We start from the raw sequence: 20179 nt of genomic DNA on the forward strand, positions 1-20179 counted from the left end.
TTAACCAAATAACATAAACGCGTTTTTCCAACCGAACATGGCGAATTTTCGAGAGAGTCGTCGAGATCTTCTTTTCTCAGCCAGGCGTAGCTCGATTGATTACAGCCACTTTTTAGCACAACTCGTATATAGTCCGACATAGTACGTCAGAACAAAGCAAGTAACTTTCCGATTGGCCCTGTGCACACGACGCTACATTGCATTTGGACGGTATGAACGCAATACCTCGCATCTGCAAAGACACGATCGTTATAGCGTAACGCATAGTTGATGCGTGATCACGTAATTATCACTAAGGAAAGGAAGAATCATGTCCGCGAGAAAGATGCAGATACGAGGTGTCGCGTCATCTGCATGCTGGCTCGCTCGCCTAAATGCATCCGTTCGATTTGGCGAACGTCGGGTTCATCGTAAATCGAGAAGTTTGATCGACAGGGACAGCGGCGTGATTTTAGTCTCGATGGTGGCTGCTCGCTTCGGCGCCTAGAACGAAGAAATTTACATGATAGATGGAAGAAGTGATATGCGCGAGGAAACTCGTTGCACGGGGAAAATAATGTAGTAAAAATTACGTTGAAGTTATATTTCTTTTTTCAATGTTCTAGTATAAATTACTATGAAAATAGACAATTTGATGGTCTACCTGATATATTATATGAAAAATATTTAAGTAATTGCAATATTTTGCAGTAAAAAGTCAAACGTGTGTAACATTTCCAAACAAATATATAATAATTTCCTTCATAATCCTATACAGTCCATACATACTTTACATATAAAAGAATTTTGTTATTATTTTTACCACAATATTTGCAACAATATTGTGATATCTCAACGAGAGATCACAAATGACTACATATACATGGGTACCCGGTGGAAGTGTAATTCGTGCTGTTGACAATGTGTTATTAGTTGTTATAAGGAACGCATAGTTACCGTGATCGCGCGATGAACGTCTGTTATATGAAGTTGGGGAGTTAAAGAGAATCGGCAAGGCTATTAAGAAAACGGTGAAGATGGAATCTCTGGTGTACGCGACAACCGGAAGTTCTACGGTTGCATTGATGGGCATCAAAGGGGGATAGGATTGAAGATTTGTCTGTAAGTACACGCGATAAAATGAGCTAACTTCAACTTGTCAGTGGAGAAAAGAAACAAATACGTGTTGTAATTAGTGTAAAAACATGCCGACTCTTAATGACACTACACTAAAAGTGAGCCAGAAAAGTGTAAATATTCTTTTGTTTTTTTTCTTTTCAAATTTAAGTGGTTTGTTTTTGCTTCGTTTCATGCGGTGAGGCGAAGACACTTGTTACATTTATCATATAGTGCAGTTATCGTATTGAGCAATGGTGAATGATAGATCAAGCGCGAATAATCGAATTAGCACGACAATTACACGAGTTTGTCTTGGCTCGGATTCTATTTCACGCTCAGACCATAGTTGTATGTTTTATTGATATTAACATTTGCTATGAGATCGATATGTAACGTTATCTATAATAGTGTCCATTGTAATAGCGTCACTTGTAAAAACAAAATGTAAAATTAACCGACGTCGTCGGTGAGAAGCTTCGTTAAGAATTTACGAATCGACAAGCGCGTCTATCCTATGGTGAAAAAATACTCACCTTGTTCCTTTGTCGTATATTGAAGATACCGTAGATGATGGGATTCATGCAGGAGTTTGTACACGCAAATAAAAAGAGAGCCTTCTGAATGCGTTGGTCGACTTCCCGGGCTGACAACCGATCAATCCAATACCTGTTTTGCACGCGTTCGACAATATAATACTTGTACAGTTCGAAGTTCAACTCGATCCGGGATGTTATTATCTAATCATTTTCTTTTTCTACAAGACGTGATTCACATGACACCCGTATCGATCACGACCGCGAATGTTGGTCGTATCGGCGATATTTGTTTCGTCTTTCATATTATAAGCCCACATTTGACGATTACCATACTGTTTCGTACGTCAAGACATCGTGCTCGCACGATTGTGGTAGTATCGCGTAATGAGTCCGACAGAATTAATAGTACTTACCAGACGCTCATTACGTAGTAAGGGGTCCAGCAGATAATGAAAACCGTGATAATGGTTATTGTCATTTTTAAAGTGCGCACTCGCGCTCGACTGAGAAAGCTGATCGATGAACGACGTATTCTATCTGTAAGAAATGCTCCTTTAATTTATCGGCTGTTTCATCCCCGATTTACAGACGAGTTTTAGATAGCAGAACAATATGTACACGAGAAAAATAGTTTCGTCAGTTTCATGATTGAATTTTTGATAAAGTTGTTTGGTAAGTGTAGGGAAAAAGATCGGTAAGGGGCAGGAAGATTCCTGTCAATCATTGCAACCAAGTTTTAACACAGCTGAATGTTTAGACATGAATGCTTTTAGTTGCGGTAACAAGGATATATCATTCCATGTCGCCGAATTTTCATCTGATCCCTATTCAGTTATACAAACCAAACTATTTTCCCGTGTATCTTTATCTCGAAGAATAATATAAGTCTGTGAGATAAATTTTCAAACAGTTTTGAGCGTTCTCGTTACAAGATTGCGTCGATCATACCTTCATTGGATCTGCGGCAGATCTCCATGAATATGCTGGTATAGGTATAAAATATCACGCACAGGGGGAACCAGAACATTGTCGTCATTCCGAAAAAAAAGTAAAACCGTTCGTACTGGGGCGACGAGTAAGTGTTGAATGTTACACACTGCGTGAAATGAATGTAATAGGGATGCGTCTCGAGATGGAATACTAGTATCTGCGGAAAGTTAAGCGCGGAATAAATTACTCAACGTGGCTGCAAGCATCGTCAGAAATTATTCACAAGTTGGCGCACCTGCGGAAAGGAACACAATATGGAGCCCACCCACGCGAGAATCAGAGTTATTTTTTCTCTTCTGTGAACGCCCAATATCTGGAGCGGTCGCATTACCGCGTAATATCTGAAAATTTATTAAAAATTTATTAACGGTTCGATAAATTTCGAGCAAGTTTCGACTTGAATGAAAAAAGCTCGCAAAAGTCGATTGTATGGTCACTAATTAAGTAGTTGCTCTATTCAGTATTGGATAACTAATTTTAACCAACCAAGCGACAGATGCGCGTGGCTAGGAACAGCCAGTCGTTTATTAAGATACACTATGATCCTGACCTGTCTATACTTATGCAGACAATTACGAAAGATGAAAGATACAGGCCGAATATTCTGAAGAAGGACATTATACGACACATCGCGTCCCCCGCTTCCCATGACACCGTAATCGACCATCCGATTTCTAACGGCATCATCAGGAACGTCACCTGAAAAGAAAATGATTGGGTCCGCTTGTAATTGACTTATTAGTTTATACAAGGGACTGTAAAATTATATCATCTAACTTTGCGTTCTATCGCATGTATCTTTATATATTGTGTTATTGTTTAATTATTTTAATTATTATATTGTTGACAGTATTCGATAGTCAGCACTTACGAAGAGATCAGCTATCGCCAGGTGCATCACCAGGGTATTTATCCGGGACTTGGACCTTTGATTTCGTATTATAGTCATTATTAGCACAGCAATATTTCCAGTCGCCGATATCACCATTAAGATACTATAAGTAATTATCTTTATCATGTGGCCCTGATTGAAGTACATATCGATCGGCAAATCTGTATCGTTGTATTTGCTGCTCACCCCGGTTTCGTTTAATCGCAATGTCTCCTCCATACCGTCGAGAAACAAATTATTATTTCATCTGAAACTGTTATTTCCGATTTTATGAAAAGATGTTCTTTTTCTCGAACAGTTTTATTTACGGATTAGAATTTAAGAGATGACCAGAGCGAAAAGAAAAGATGAAGGATTTCTATATCCCGTAACGCGAATTCATTCGGGACACTTCACGATCGCACTTTTAGCTTAGCAAGTTTGGGAAACATAGATCGAGACAATGCATCTGCTCTGTTCACGAGGCGTTTTAGCGGCATATTTCTTAAAGAGAGAGAGAGAGAGAGAGAGAGACGCCGTCACCACGACTAATATTTACTAGATTGTAGTTTATTTACGGCTTGCGATTTGGCCTTTATATGCGGAATTCTAAATTACGTTTTAAATCGTTTTAAATTACGTTCCATCGAAATACTACCGCTATTCGATCTTATTTTCAATTAAATTATCAATTTTATTTTCAATTAAATTATTAAACTATTTTCATAAACTATTCTGAAAAATCTTTTCAGAGGGTTAAGACTATTATCTTAGGGAAGAAAATACTCAGACTTTTGCTTTTTTCTTTTTCTGAAACATTTCGTCTTACGTTTAAACTCAGATCGTTGCAGTTTCAAATTTAGGGCAATCGCGAGCGCACCGTACATTAGCTAGACGAGGTACTCGAATATGGATTGTATTTTAAAGCGACATCCGTCGATCGCGAACTCTCTTTGAAATTGCTTTGTCTGTTCGTCGTCAACACGACAAGCCACCCTCGTCGCGCGGGGTGTATCGCAATACTGATTCGATTTACTTCACTTCCCGCCGATCTGCCGAAGCTCGATCAGCGCAGGTCCGAGAGCGTCGTAGATATTGAAGCTCGAATTAGCGGGGTTTTTTGGTACTTTGGAGTGGCCGCACGGATCGTACGAAGTTCGTTCGGCTGTTTTCGTTAGTGGCAGAGAAAGAATAGGGGCAGCGAAAAAATGCGAGATTACACGGACCTCCTATCTCTCGCTGTTCCGCGCCGTTGCGCGAATCTTAATATTAAAATATCAGCGAGGATCACGTTCAAAGTTCCAAATCCGTCTGACATCATGTATCAGACATGCGCTGCACATGGAGCTAAACTTCGGCCCCGGGGCGCAAAGTGCATCGGAAAAACATGTAAAGATATCATATATTAATAAAACTGTTTTTAACTATCTGCTTCTTCTAATTATCTGTCCTGACGGCTTTATTTCATCGTAGTTTCGAGACGATTTTTTAGAATCGAGCGATACGGAGGCTCGCTCTTGCGAAGTCGGTAGATTCTACGTGTAGCGTGGGCAAACGTATGAAGAATCCTTCCAAAATGGTCGCAAAACTCTACCGAGCATTTTCATATTGTTTTGATTGTTATTTGTTTTGAGTATTATTTAGCGAACCGGCAAAACTTATTGAAATAATATGTAGATAATTTTCCTGCACGACGACGACGAGAGCTCTCTCGTCTGGGTAATTCCAGAAATTGAATACGCCACAGAATGTGTTTCATTTCGACGAGGGAGAAATATTTCTCTATATGTATGTCAGAAGAACATGATTTCCCTCGACGGACGCCGATAATTGTCGCGATCTCTTATCTGGATTCTCATTATTTTTGCACGATATCGCGGACAAACGCCACCACGCTAAATCGATTTGTCTCGAATTCAGTCAAACGGACATTTATGCAATTATTCCGCGGTTAAAAAAAAATTGTCGGACGTGTCTCCAACCTTGACGCTTAGATTAGATTAGAATTGTTAACTGCGTTTATGTTGGACCGGTCAATCGGAAGACGCCACTTAAGAAAATAACCGAGAACTGTAAACAGAGCTGTTCCGTACAATAACATTCCGCGTGATGTAACGTTGTGGTAAAGTTACTGAAAGGGGTCGTCGATTCAATTAAAAGAATTAGCTCACCCTCTCACGCGATCCGCGTATCGACGTATCGATATACGGCAATTTACCGAACAATGAAACCTGATTAATGTTCCGCGTACTTAAGAAAAATTGTTACGTCTATCCGTTGCGTAGATAGAGTCACTCGGAATTAAAACATCTTGACGGGGACTCAAAAACCGAACTCTCTTTTAGATGCGTATTCGCGGAATAATTCTCGTCGTGGTTTACTGGCCCAGCCAGTGAATAACATCGATATGACAAAACGTCGATATGTCGACGATTCACTCCTAACAAGGACGATGTTAGATAAGACTCCTTACGACGTAAGAATCGTTTAATTTATTGCTAGCATGACTTTTCTCTCTGTCTCGAATTCTTTGCGACTTATATTTCTGACAAACAGGAACGGAGCAACGCAGTGTGACTTTTATTTATATAATATAAAATATCTAGATTTAGCACAAACTCGATATAAATATCTTACTCGACGTATAAATCTTATATTCCAGTATGTCTGAATATGTTAGCTCTCAACAATTTTTAATACATATCTTGGACGTTTCCTTCAAGTCCAAATGATAAGTACGATTTAGAAGGTTCGCGATATCGGCAAACGAAATCTCAACAAGTATTTTTATCGGCGTGAATGAGATTCAAACTTTTACCGTTCCTCAACACCTGTTCCTCGACATCCGCGGCAAGCGCGGGCGATCTCCGCGTGTGTTTGCCTTTTTTCGACCCGCGAAGTTGTCGGCACGTGACGGCTCGACGAGAGAGGCACAAAAAACGGGTGCGTATATCAACCACTTTCTTACGAAGAAAGGACTTCGAGTTTCGCGCGTGGTTGCGGCGGTTGCGATTCTCGCGACGCGACAAGCTCGCAATCGCGAATTCGCAAAGGGCGCGCGAAAAAACGGGCGACTTGTCGCGACGAATATAATTAAGCGTCGTCGATGATCGACGAGAGACTGCGGTTTTCGCGGAACGTTCGCGATTTACCCGCCGACGCGGAGACGCTTAGGCCAGCGTCAAGGGTCAAGTGTCAAATCGCCGCTGATAGGACTGTAACGTGTCTTTAGAGTCGGTGCTGCTGGATCACACAGTTGAAGTGTGAGCAGCGCGATGATACGTGAGAAAAACTGCCGGGATCAACGTGTGTGGACCGCACTTAAACGACTATTGACGGGTAGTCGGATATTATTTATCTGCTAACGCTGAAGGCGGACAGGTTCTCGAGTTCACGAATGCTCGTCGCACACTTAGAGCGAGTGTTGAAGACAGGCAGCTGCGAATTCTTTCGCCTTTTTATTTTTGAAATTTCCCGATGGGAAAAATTTACTTATATACATACGAGATTTGATCGTAGTTTAATCGAATTTGCCGAACATTTCTCGTGAGAGATGTGATTTATTTTTCGGAGCAATATTTATCTGAAATTAATTCGTCATCATGTTACCACGTAAGCACATGTTTACGTGCATGTTTACATAATATTGTGGAACGGGGTCATAGGTTTAAGTGGTGGAATTGAACGAGGTGAATGACAGTCGAGAGTGGCGATAGTTAATCGTAATCTTTGCGAAATATGGCACGCGGATGTTATTAGAAGTGCAATAACACACACGAGGATGTACATTCTCCTAAAAAAAAAAACGAGCATTACGAAACGATGTGCGTGTCACGATATATTTACGATATTATTACTCTGAGATAATTTATAAAAAATCCCGCTTATGTGCATTATAAATTTCCACCCTGAGATTATTATTATCTCCAGTCTCCGTGCATGCACATTTTACTTACTCAAACGTCTCGGTTCTAATCGTCTTCTGGCTTGTATTTCGTATCGCATCATATTTTTTGTCAAAACTGTTAAGAACATGCTACACAGTATGTTCGTTTTATCGATAATAATTAACTGTCATTGTTCTCATCTGTCAATTCTCAATAGCGCGACATACGATTGTGAATACAAACACTCGATATTTATCGAGTATTAGCGCGTAACGAGCTACGCTGCAAACATATTATCGCGACAACTTATGACTTTATGATATAGTTGCATCTAAACATCGCAATCAGCATTGCTAATGATTTTGCGCGTGTTGTTGGCACCCAATTTTTTTGATAGCCATTAAAAGTTGTAAACGTTATCGCACAATTCAGGCTTTTTTACAGACGTAGAAAATTGCAGCGTAAGATTCAGTATTCGCACGTGCGCTGGCAATAAGCGACGATAATTAATTAAATCGCTGATAAGTAAAAAGCGATAAGGAAATGCTTATTTAAATTTTTCTATCTCTATCTGAACTTCTAAATAATCTTACATATTTCTTACATAATAAAATATCCTTCAATATTTAAATTTTGTTTTATTCGGCCAGAAAAAATTCACAAAATTAAGCTGTAATTTTGGAAAAAATAATGATAACGAAATAGTTCAAGAAACATTTCATAACGCAAACTTCCTAGTTTCCAGATATATTTCAGATATATAAAGTTTCATTAATTTGCAGCTCGTTTTGTGTACTTTATTAGTACATATTATTTGTAAAAATTCTTCAGAAGAACCGTGTTATCTCCCGTATTTACAAAGGGAAATTATACATAATTTACACATATTTATAATTATATTATTTCGTCTTCTGCCGATTTTATTTTACCAAACAACGAATTGTAAAGCTCGTTTTTCGCGGAATCTGTCCATGTATCGTACACTGTGATAGGCGCCATGAAATTCACCAACTTATTATGAACGTCGTATCGCACCCTTCGACCCTTTGTCGCACGAGTGTCGATTTTTCTCTTCATCTTCCTGCGCATGTTTTGTAGTTGGATCCATTGTTTGCTAAGTTGTATCGGATCAGTCAGATCTGCCGATTTATACTCCATTAAATCCCTCAACATCTGATGATAAAAATCGTCGTCGTCGTAAATCTCCGGATCGTATTCTTGAAGTCTTCTGCCATCGTTGTCGTCAGGTGACAATGGTTTCCCAACAATGTTGTATTCGGAGCGTTTCAGCCGAGTTTTCTTTCGCAATTTACCTATGTCGCTCATGGCGAATTCAATTTGCTTCAGTGTCGTCTGGCCCGCGCTCTTATTCAGAGAGCTTGTGGCAATCCGCGTTTTGTCATTCCACTTTTTGATAACGGAATCTCTATATTCTGTGTAGGAGTTGTGGCTCTCTCGTAGAACACGCTCATAATCATTATATTTGATTCGTTTTCTAGGCACTGGTTCTTCAATTTGTTTTGTTTCTTCATTAGCAGACGACATCTCTCCATTGTCCAATTCATTCTCAGTGTCTGAAGGTATTTCCTCATCCATTGAATTATCAATGCTTTCGTTCTTACCATTCTCATCTTCTTTTCTTTTCTTAGAGCCAGTACATAGACTTTTTGTTTCAGGATATTGCTTAAACAAAATTTCTTTCAGTTGCAACATATTACCCAAGAGTAACGCCAGTTTACTTTTGGTTTCATTGATCTCTTTCACAAAACTCATGTTTGATCTGAGTTCCTCATGTGTATCGTACTGTGGCATTTGATTACTAGTTACAAGACATTTTTGTAGCTTTATTCGTATTTCCAGTAAATTTTCCCAAAGCTTTAGTTGATTTCTAACACAATTCCCTTTTTCAATATCTGCCCTAACATTGGTTTCAGACATAGTCTTAACAGCAGAATCCTTCTTTCTGTAAAGGGAATTGTTTAAATCCATATCACAGTCGTCCTCTAAATCAGACTCACTCTCAGCAGCTTCAGATCCTTGCTGGAAATCTGTCTCTTTGTCATTTGATTCATTACTACTTTGTTCCAGTGTACTTTCTATCTCCTCTTCCTCTGTGATTTTTTCAGAACTTTCACTTTCCATGCCTTTGCTTATGTCATCTTCATCATCCTCATCGCTATATATATCTTTTCTCGAGACCTTCTTACCAGCATACCTGCGTTAATAGTTGAAAATTATCTTAATGATAAAGTTCTATAGTAAAAAATTGATAGTTTATACACGTTTCGAAATACAAAACACACATCTCACCTTTCATCCACTTTATCCAGCGTATCGACATTTTGTCTACGAATTTTCGATTGCCGAAATTCATCGTCCGAAGAAACATTCTCATCGTAATATTGTACTATTTTAGCCTTTGTCTCATCCGTTTCTTCATCCGAATCAAAATGCACTGGCTTGCTTGTTATTAACGAATTTATTTTATCGGCCAAACTCTTTTTTTGCGTTTTCAATGCCATTTTTCTCTATTCCTCAAGCAGTTGTTCAACATGTGCATAAGTAAGCATAACCTGCATCGGCTTTCACTAATGGCTTCTGCACACAGAACACGGCACATTCCTCGCGCGGCGAAAGTTGATGTGACAGATGACTAAACTAGGGGTGTTTTCCAATTGCTTAAAGGAACGTCTACATTGGAAGTAAATAGCAAGAAGTAGGAAGTAAGAGTAAGAAATTGACCAACCACAGTCGAATGTGAGAAGAATAATCAACTATGATTGGTCAATTTCTTATTTTTACTTCCTACTTCTTATTGCTTACTTCCAATGTAGACGTCCCTTAAGGCTGCGTTCGGAAACGTCACTCGAGTACTCTCCCTCTCTTTTTATCTTACTCCAGTATTTCGCTCACTCCAACGGCTATCGTCTAGTAGTATGCATATTGTGTGTTTCCGAACGCAGCCTAACCATCTTAACACACACGTACATAAAACCAGTGTATTGGTCACATATTATCTAAAATATCTTGTAAGATAATATGCAACCAATAAACTGGTTTTGTGTAACACAGTATACGCAACATCAATGGTGCTATTGACGCTTCTGATTGGCTGTCGCAATAAGAGTTGCAATCGACTTGCAACTAATATAGAACAACCTTTAGTTGCAAGCCGATCACAAGCAGACGCAATTCTTATTGCGACAACCAATCAGAAGCATCAATGGTGCTATTAACGCTTCTGATTGGCTGTCGCAATCGACTTGTGACTAATATAGAACGACCTTTAACTAAACTAGCAGCAAAACATGAACTATGTGCCATAGGCTTAATGCGCGTTGTACATTGGCCTTTCTTTAGAAAGAAGAATTCTTATTGGGTATCGTTTATTGCGTCTAACGTGTAAAGCCCATATCAGGGATCAATCATGAATCTTTTCCTCTAACGTGAACTCGTGAAAAGTGAACATTTCTATATGCTTTTACACTATACATTTTCACTTTTCACGAATTCACGCTAGGGGAAAAGATTCATGATTGACCAGCTGACTACGGATTAAGGCTGCGTTCCGAAATTTACTTCCAGTACTGAAAATCTATAGTTCATGTCACATATACTATAGAATTTCAGTACTGGCAGTGAATTTCGGAACGCAGCCTAAGATTGAGATTGAATTGAAAATTAGCTAATCAGAGCAAAATTCACCAAACTTGAGCTTAGTGAATTTTGGCTTTGATTAGCTAAATTTCAATTCAATTTCAATCCTAATCTATAATCTGATGCGGACTTAAAGGATATTAGGTGTAAAAGTACAAGCAATGCGAACCTCTTGTGACATAGCACTTTTTCTCTGTTTACAAGAGGCTAGTGGTCTGTTCTTTTCAGTTGCACTGCTGAATTGGTACAATAAGTTAGAGTGAGAAAAAATATACTTGTCTCATTTTAACTTATTGCATCAGTTCAGGGGGTCGATTGTGTATCTCAAATCGGAGTGAAAATGACAAAAGTGAGCAAATTTACTAACATATTTGTAACTTCATTGGACAATGACTAGTGAATTTGCTCACTTGTAATTTTCACTCCGCTTCAAGATACACAATCGACTCTCAGCAATGCAGCTGGAAAGAACAGACCACTGTTCTTTTCACTGCTGAAGTGCTATAAGTTATGGCTTTTGCACACAGGACGCGGTAATGCTTGCCGTGCGGCAGAAGTTCGCGCAACAGCTAATCAATATGCTGCTTTCCGTAATAACCTTTCAGTTCTTACGGAAAAACAACATATTGATTGGCTGTCGCGCGAACTTCCGCCGCGCGGTAAGCATTACCGCATCCTCTGTGCAGGAGCCATTAGAGTGAGAAAACGTATATTTGTCTCACTTCAATATATTGTGGCTGCGTTCCGAAATTCACTGCCAGTACTGAAATTCTATAGTTCATGTCACGTATATTATAGAATTTCAGCACTGGCAGTGAATTTCGGAACGCAGCCTGTATCAGTTCAGCAGTGCAGCTACAAAGAACAGGCTTAAGTTTTGTGTACATGTGGTTTTAATTCATTGGAGATTTACGTACGCTAAAATGGTGAGTATTAATCTATTTATTTGTTTTGTTTGTTATCATCCATTTCTGCTTAACATTTTAAATATTTTTTTAGTATTCTTTAACTCATAAAATAGAAAATGCTCACGAAGACAGTATATGGACTTGTGCATGGGCTTGCCCAAAGAGGAAGAAGAATATTCAACTTGACAATGAAGATTCACAGTAATAAGAGTTGTTTCTTTTCCAATTAACAAAGAATTAAATTAGAATTTAAATAAAAATATCTTAGTTTATATTAAATAGAAAAAGCTTCAACTGCTATATTATTTTACAGTGACTCCATCCAATCTAATGAAGAAGAAACAGTGGAGTATCTTGTGACAGGTTCTGTGGATGATTCTGTAAAAGTATGGGTGCCACAAGATGGTACTTTGAAGATGAAACATAAATTAACTGGACATTCTTTAGGGGTGGTATCCATAGCTGTTAGTTCAGATGGATCGAGTAAGTAAACTAAAATTCATGATTTAGGGGCTCAAAGTACTTTTTATATATATTTTGTACTATTATAAATTTATAGAATGTGCATCTAGTTCACTTGACTCAAGTTTGAGATTATGGGATTTACAATCTGGCGACAAGTTGTCAAACATTGAAGTTGGCCCAGTGGACATTTGGACTGTAGTCTTTTCTCCAGATGATAAATTTGTTGTATCTGGTAGTCATGCTGGTAAAATACATTTATACGGAGTTGAGAGTGGCAAACAAGAGCAGACATTAGATACCAGAGGTGGAAAGTTCACTTTGAGTGTTGCTTATGTAGGTAGATTTAAATAAAGCCTCTAAACATTTGTCATACAGTTTGTACTGTACAAAGAATTGTTTCAGAGTCCTGATGGTAAATATATTGCAAGTGGTGCAATTGACGGAATTATTAATATCTTTGATGTTACTTATGGAAAAGTTTTGCGTACGCTAGAAGGTAGTCCAAATATATCCAATATGAGAATATCACCAAACTGTGGAACATTTTACTGTTAAGTTTATATTATTTAGGTCATGCAATGCCTATCAGATCACTGTGTTTCTCACCAGACTCTCAGTTGCTTTTAACAGCATCTGATGACGGACATATGAAACTGTATGATGTGTGAGTAAAACATAATTTATTATTTATTATATACATTGTAAAAAAATCTTAACACCAGCAGGAACAACTGAATATTCTTTCAAATTTATTTTTTATTTATAGCAAGGATGCAAATTTAGCAGGAACAATGTCGGGGCATGCCTCTTGGGTACTTGGCGTAGCTTTTTCACAAGATGGACAACAATTTGCATCGAGCAGTTCCGATCACACAGTTAAAGTCTGGGAATTAGCACAAAGACACTGTTTGCATACATTTAGGGAACATAATGACCAGGTATATATACTGCTTAAACTAATCATTTTCAGTTAAGATGATGTTTAACATTAAAGTTTCAACTAATTAAATTTTCTTAATAAAAGGTATGGGCGGTAAAATATAATCCACAAAGGAATAACGTAATCGCGTCAGTGTCCGAAGATAAATCTATCAATTTGTATGCATGTCCAATGTAAAATAAGTAAATGTGTCGCAGTGTGAGTATGTGTGTGTACAAAAAGGTGAATAAATATTTTATATCTACCATACCATTTATTCTGTTCAGCAGTCGCAAGTATACTGATGACATACTCGATTCGAGAGTTTAGATAAAGAGAAAGCATTTTCAGCTATAAATTTTATTGTACTGCAAGTATAATAACGTACGAACTATAAGAGATACTTGGCAAATTTAAAGCGCGAAATCTAACAAAAATTATTCTTAAAACCTAAAGTTGTATGGTAGAAATGACGGTAAAGGAGAAGAAGAGTTACAAAAATAGTCTTGGTGTACAGACCAAATTCTGTTTCTCGACGAACAACGCAAAGATACCCTGTGATTGTGTTCCAAGTTGACAGGGTTAAATCTAATTAACTCGAACTGGAACAGGGTATAAAACTACTTATACCGAGAAATCCTCAAACTAAATTAAACATAACAGATTCCGCTCCGTGCCAAGCGATCTCCTTCCTGTGAGAGAACTCGATAATGACTCGATTCCCACGGAAGGAAAATAGACACGAAATTAAGTCAAAAAAGAAAAATAATATATAAGAAAGTTCGCGCGATTGTATGTTTGCGAACGACTCTCTAACGAAAGACAAAGTGACATCGAATGATTAAATGTAAATGTAACATTTTGATTTGAAAACTTCTGAATCAATTGATCTGTACACTTTTTTAAACATATTTATCTCTGAAGGAGTAACAGATTCGATTTGATGGACACCATTCACAAAGCAAAATGAATTGGCGTGCGACGAAAGTAAGAGGGTACGTCGTCTGTAGACTAGAGAAACTTAAGGTAATGCTTATAAAATCTTTCGTCACGTTACTTCGTAATGCCGTGTTTCAGCGAACTACTTAGACCGCTACACTCACAGTCGAATACAAACGGTACTACCTCGTTTACGATTATAACTTTCACGGTCGACGTCAAGGATGCTCGAGCTTTTTTTTCCAGATCTCTTCATCGCCTTACTTCTTATCAGTCTTTCGAAAAGTAATTGGACTTTGTATCCGCATTTTCAGGGGGTAAGGATGGGGGAGGAAAGGCTATCGAATCGGTTACGATAGAAACAAAATTGCAGGATCGCCGCGTCCTTTCCCCAATCTTCTCTTTTCCTTCTCTTCTTCGAGTACGAAGATGTATACAGCGTTGCATCGTCATGTATCGCGGTGTATGTGTGTATTACACATCGTACATAGGTTTTAAAACACGTACTACTAAAACTTTCTACATTCCTCACTCACGTGTCCTCGGGAGATACCTTATATATACAAAATTGAATAAATAACCGATCAGAATCATCGCTACGCCGCTACTTATGGATTTTCGACTTCTCCGCTTCATTGTATCGGTATTACCTTATATCATGTATATATACAACAGACAAAGTGGACAAGGAATGGTCTTCAGGCGAATTTTCCGCTGATACGGTTTTCTCTTCTCCTGCCGAAGTTACTGAAGAAGTTGGCGTCGCGACGCGTACACGATATTATGGATATTATACGTATACCAGTGCTTGCGCGGAATTCCCTGATTTTTTAGGCGTTTTTTGAGAATTAATTCTACCTTTTTTCTCTTACCTCTTTCACTCACCCGTCGAGCGTACGATTGGACGGTCGTTGCGCTCTACCTCAGATCCGTGAACTTCACAAGACCTATGGGATTCTCCTAATTTTGGAAAAGTTTTTGCCGAAACTAGTATTCTGTCGTTATAACTACAGTAATATACATATGTAATATACATATGTTGATAGTGTTGATAGAAACGTATGTTATATACAAAAATAAGCATAGAGGACTAGTTTCACAAATTAGAAAGAATCCCGCAAGTTTTATGAAGCCAACGATCATGAGGCTGAGTGCAGCGATCGTCCAATCGCAAGTTCAACGGGTGAGCGGAAGGGAGAGGAAAAAAATAGAAGTATTCCTCGAAAGTCGCCTCGAAATTGCAAGTAATTCTGAGCACTGATGTATACCAATGCGTGGGTATCCTTTATATTTCGAATAAAATGTCGAGAGACGAAATAACTACACGCGTTTCGACGCGTATCGTACAACGAGACAGAAGAGAGAAACGATTAAATTACCTACTTGTAATGCGTATCACATATCATTAATGTGTGTATGTGTATCGAGTGTATGTGTATGTACGCGCGTGTGTATGTATGTGATGTGTCTATGGGCAAACATATATAGCAAGCGAATGTACAATGACTAGCCTGGGAACGAAGAGGAGGCGATATTAACGGAACTTATTTCGTCAAGAACTCGTCTTCTTTCTTACACCGTCGTTACCCTGGCGGACCCGGTAACTATCTCCGCGCGGCAATCCGACGCTTCGAATTTGCCCTGAGCTTCGTCCGTCGACCTAGCTCCGATCTGTGTCTGCGATGGAATGTCTGGTCTCGGATTGTAGTTGAAGGGCGGCACAATCGCCGAAGCGGGCGTTCGTATACCGCTGCTCCCGTTCTCCGCTGTCGAATCCACTCGAATGAATGAGCCAAGCCTCGATATCCTCTTGCTGGGGTCCGTACCTTCCGCTCCAAAATCGGCGGCGTTTTGCTGTTTCCTCAGCGTCACCAGGGTGTCGACCAATTGCGTGGCCTCCCTCTTACACGATTCGGACGACTTTACTGGAATCTTGCAGGGCGCCTCGTTGGCGTTCATACCGGTCAAGTCGCACGAATTTCTGTATTTGATGCCACCAGCAGGTGCCTGACAGCCCAATACCGGCGGTCGCTTGGATTTGGACTTGTAGGGTGACGTTTCACCGCCGCTGTCGTCCTGAGAGATACCCTCGAACGTGGAGCTACGGAACAATCGGAACGCCTGCGGTTGATTGCACGCGACAGGTGAGACGTCCACCTCGGTCGCACTATTAGCTGGTCTGATCCACTGCCTGGTGTCCGGCTTCTCGAAACGCTGCTTGTTCTTGCTCTCCTCGACTTTCTTCCAGAGACCCGCGATCTTGCTGGTCGCTTCCTTCGCCAGTTTAGCGCGATTTTGCACACCCGCTGACGCGTTGGAGACTATGCTGGAGTTGCTGTTGGACCGTTGCCCGAGAGGACCCACCTTGCGAAAGGTTTTCGTGTTATCATTCTGTGTCACGTTCGCGTTGCCGTTGAGAACTGCTTTCGCCGGCGCGACTATTTTCCCGGAGGATATTTTCTTCGGCGCCATCATTAACGGCAGTCCTTTTGGAGATTGTACCTTTTCAGCGCTGTTGACCTTTGTAATTTTCGGCTGGTATGTTTGATGCGTCTTGACGGAAATCTTAGACTTCCCCACCGCCGGATATACCTTTGACGAAGCGCCTCTGATCGGTTTTGCAATCTTCGTTTTCACCGGCGAGGCGGATGCGGAGTGCACCGTCGGCGCGTTCTCTACTTCCGGCTCGTCCTTGGTGAAAGTACCTTGGCGTTCCAACGGTTTGACCGGGACCTCCGGCAATTTACCGTCGCTTTGGAAGTTCGACGAGCATGCCGGAGGTGTACTGTGGCGCTTGGTGGACTTGGTGAAAGTCAATGAAGATCCTTTCTGAGGCACGGACGCTCTCTTGGACATGACTGTTGTGTTTCGCGTCCTCTTCTCCGTATCTGCAGAAGGTGGAGTCATCTTCGAGGAGTCTTTCGCAGCGACAGTTGTGCTGTTGTTGCTCTGTCTCAAGGTGGTGGCTCGGGTAGTTCTAACGATGGGCGAGGTGTTGCTGCGACCAATAGGTATTCCACTTACCGGATTCACTTGCTTCAACGGCGAAGATTGCGGAGTCGGCTTTCGCGTGATCGGATTCGAGTAGAGTGCCTTTCTTCGCCCTCGAATTGCCTTCGGGCTTCCTGGCTCAGACTTGTCCGTCGCGTTGGAATCCGCACTCGCATCTCGACCTGACGCACCTGGCTTAATTATCCGTGGCCTCTTCGTTTCCCTTGGCTCCTGTTCCTCTTCGTTGGACTCTTCATCGCTGTCCGACTCAACTGGATCTGCAAAATCCAGATCCTCCTGTACGAACTCTGCGTTTCCGCAGCGCATCTCTTCGTCGTCGACATTCATTGTAGGTGTTTGCGTGTCATCGACCTGTTGATTGCCTATCAGTTTCTTGGAGAGTCCGTTTACGAAGCGCATCCTCAGGTTCCGATCCGATTCGGGTTCATTCGATGCCAACGTGACAGTCTCGCAACGCAAAATTTCTTCCGCGACAGAGTTGTTCGCTTTGCTCGATTCGTTCAGGGTGTTCAGTACGATGCTGGCGTTCCGTTGCAACATGCTCTGAATTTCCTCGCGTGCGTATCCTTGCGCGTCCGCTCGCTCTTCGTCCGTCGCGTTGGTGTTCGAGACGGGATTGCATTCCATCTCCTTGAACACGGTTTCCGAATCGTTTAACGTTCTCGTGCGATATCTTTCTTTGCTCTCCTGGGAATCCCCGCGCTTCTTCCGCAACGCCCTGCATACGGGCAACTTTGTGAGCGTCGGAATCGACGATTTCGTGGGAGATAAGACTTCCTGTTTCTCGGCGGGATTGAATACTTGTTGCACTTCCTCCTTGTTGGTTTGCGCCACGTTCAGATCTGGGAAAGGATTTTCCAGCACTTGCGTCTGGAATCTTGCTCTGTCCTCTTGTCGACGTTGCTTGGGCGTCAGCTTCGAGAAGGGAGAGCACTTGCCGCGCGGAATTTTATCTCTTTCACCGCCGGCACCCTCCTGTTTCCGGCGTTCCTCTTCCTTTTTTACGATCTCCGCGGCGATAGTGTACGTCCTGTATCTATCCTTCGTTAAGTTGCGCTTCTGCTTCGGCGTCAGGTAGCTTTTGTAGAGCCGCTTCTTCGGTGTCGACTCGGCCGAACTACTGACGCAACATTCGGACGAGATCGGCGTGGCTCCCTCGTCGGTGTCGTTCTCCGCCTCGTCAATTACCTCCGCTACGATCGAGTGCACAGCCATCTCGTCGGTATGCAACTCCGTGTCGATGCATAAGGTATCGCTACAGAGTGTGTCGGTGGTAGCTTCGACTGTGGACTCGTCCATCTCGCTCACCTCGTTGAACAACGACGGCGGATTGATGTTCTCCAGACACTCGCTCAGACTGTTGCTCGCGCTGCTCTGCATGCCCTCACCGGTGTAACGCATGCACGTTATGGAAAGCACGTTGGCCACCGGCTTTAGCATCTCGAATACCACCGGATCACTGCCAGTCAGACTATGCGAGTCCTGTTCACGCGAATCCGCGATCTCCGACGTGATGCTGGCTACGCTCAGCATACTATTCTCCATATCACCCACATCCGGCAATTCGTCCATCATGGATGGCGGCTTGACGTTCTCCAGATGTGAGCTGGTGCATTCGTTCAACAGATTCTCCAGACTAGTGGTGTGACTCTGAGCACCTTGACCGAGCGCCCGCTTTGCTACCACGCCGAGCGGCAAGGATTTCTTTCGCACGTTCCGCGGATCGGTAGATACGGACGAATTTCTGACTTGTGCCGGCGGTAATGACGTGGAGTAACATCGATCTCGATTTCCGATAAACGCTTCACTGGTGTCGGCGGAACCGGCGTAGCTAGCGGTCAACGACAATAAGCTACCCATTGAAGACGGAGGTTTGATTGCCTCGAGGTCAATCGATGTTAGACTCGTAGTTTCGAAATCGTTTTGGTTGTTCGCCTCGGCGTCCACTGCTTCTGCCAGTTTGATGGCTTCGCGCTGAATGATCTTTGACTCAGTCATGCTCGTCTGCTCGCTGTTTTCCACTTGCGTGTTCTCCGACATGTTGGTGCGTTGATCTTCTTGCGCGTCGCTGTTAAACGAGGCGACCAGCGGCGCGCTCATGCTGATGCTGGGAAAGGAAACGTCGTTGGGAGAATCTTCGTTCCAGGTGTCACTCTGAGTCAGGCTTTGCTTCATCGTGTTGGAGTCTCGCTCGCGCATCGCCTCCGTCTGTTGCACCAGGGTCGCCGTCAGCCGATCTAACGACGCGATCATTGCGTCAGGATCTCTTTGCCGTCTGTATGTCTCTTCTTTTATATGCTTCTCTGCGCTGTCACGGTGCAGAATATCCGACGTCCTCACGATCTCGAAACTTGCCGCTTCTTGCTTGCAACTCACGTTACCATCGGTCTCGCATATTTCCTCTGTAACGTTATTTCCTTTTATAAAGTCTATTTGTTTGCTGTACGAGTCGAGTGGCGGTTCAGCGTAATCTGTATTTCTCTCGTTAATAGCGATGTTACTTTCGGACTTGATGCCCGGTTGGATACACAGTTCCAGAAGGGCATGCTCAGACTGTTCGACAGAATCGATTGATTCGCTGCTTTCGGAATCTTTCGTGAAGGACTGTTTCATCGACGGGTTGTTTGTCATCTGATCGTGGGCTGTTGTTTCATCTGCTGGTATAACTGATACCTTTTGGCTTGTATCACCGTTCGAGAAGTCATTGGACGTTGCATTTGTGCCCGAGGATAGTTCAAATCTTTGTAATACAGGCACTTCTCTGTCTAACAAATTATTATCGAGGCTATTATCATCTACCGTCGTCAATGCCCAGGCGTTATTTGATTCCTCAGTATGACGCATATATCCCTTATTTGCGTTTGTTGTCATTACCTGAAAATATCATATTTTTAAAC

The 20179-nt window shown here is 41.5% G+C and overlaps 4 protein-coding genes across 10 annotated transcripts in view; 1 reads left to right on the top strand and 3 right to left on the bottom strand.

The window, feature by feature from the left end:
- Positions 1-6: 6 nt before the first annotated feature.
- On the bottom strand, positions 7-6635 carry LOC116848805 (gonadotropin-releasing hormone II receptor-like). Of its 3 annotated transcripts, none has more exons than XM_032825297.1 (8): positions 6314-6635; positions 3496-3769; positions 3175-3323; positions 2860-2965; positions 2583-2781; positions 2048-2171; positions 1632-1764; positions 7-483 (listed from the first exon to the last, which is right to left on the bottom strand). In XM_032825297.1, the coding sequence occupies exons 2-8, from the start codon at positions 3733-3735 to the stop codon at positions 406-408; spliced, it is 1029 nt and encodes a 342-aa protein (XP_032681188.1). In that variant the 5' UTR covers positions 3736-3769; positions 6314-6635; the 3' UTR covers positions 7-405. The 3 variants fall into 3 exon arrangements, with proteins under 3 accessions (XP_032681188.1, XP_032681190.1, XP_032681189.1); XM_032825299.1 differs by lacking the exon at positions 6314-6635 and adding an exon at positions 6133-6300; XM_032825298.1 differs by lacking the exon at positions 6314-6635 and adding an exon at positions 4325-6101.
- Positions 6636-8000: 1365 nt separating this feature from the next.
- Positions 8001-10041, bottom strand: LOC116848801 (protein AATF). The gene is made up of 2 exons (XM_032825292.1): positions 9693-10041; positions 8001-9597 (listed from the first exon to the last, which is right to left on the bottom strand). Exons 1-2 carry the CDS (start codon positions 9902-9904, stop codon positions 8277-8279), a joined length of 1533 nt encoding a protein of 510 aa, XP_032681183.1. The 5' UTR covers positions 9905-10041; the 3' UTR covers positions 8001-8276.
- A 1796-nt stretch (positions 10042-11837) lies between these two features.
- LOC116848806 (WD repeat-containing protein 61) lies at positions 11838-13597 on the top strand. The gene is made up of 8 exons (XM_032825300.1): positions 11838-11965; positions 12039-12148; positions 12261-12430; positions 12507-12745; positions 12815-12908; positions 12983-13076; positions 13179-13350; positions 13437-13597. The coding sequence occupies exons 1-8, from the start codon at positions 11963-11965 to the stop codon at positions 13527-13529; spliced, it is 975 nt and encodes a 324-aa protein (XP_032681191.1). The 5' UTR covers positions 11838-11962; the 3' UTR covers positions 13530-13597.
- LOC116848794 overlaps positions 13076-20179 on the bottom strand; it is a 48582-nt gene continuing 41478 nt past the window's right edge. For all 5 annotated transcript variants that reach the window (XM_032825278.1, XM_032825276.1, XM_032825275.1 and 2 more), the window contains one exon: positions 13076-20156. In XM_032825278.1, the coding sequence (XP_032681169.1) occupies positions 15843-20156 (4314 nt within the window). In that variant the 3' untranslated portion in view covers positions 13076-15842. The remainder of the gene's footprint in view (positions 20157-20179) is intronic.

This window comes from Odontomachus brunneus, unplaced genomic scaffold, assembly GCF_010583005.1.
Source record: "Odontomachus brunneus isolate Ranch 3 - 2012 unplaced genomic scaffold, Obru_v1 Obru_scaffold_100, whole genome shotgun sequence".
Lineage (NCBI taxonomy): Eukaryota > Metazoa > Arthropoda > Insecta > Hymenoptera > Formicidae > Odontomachus > Odontomachus brunneus.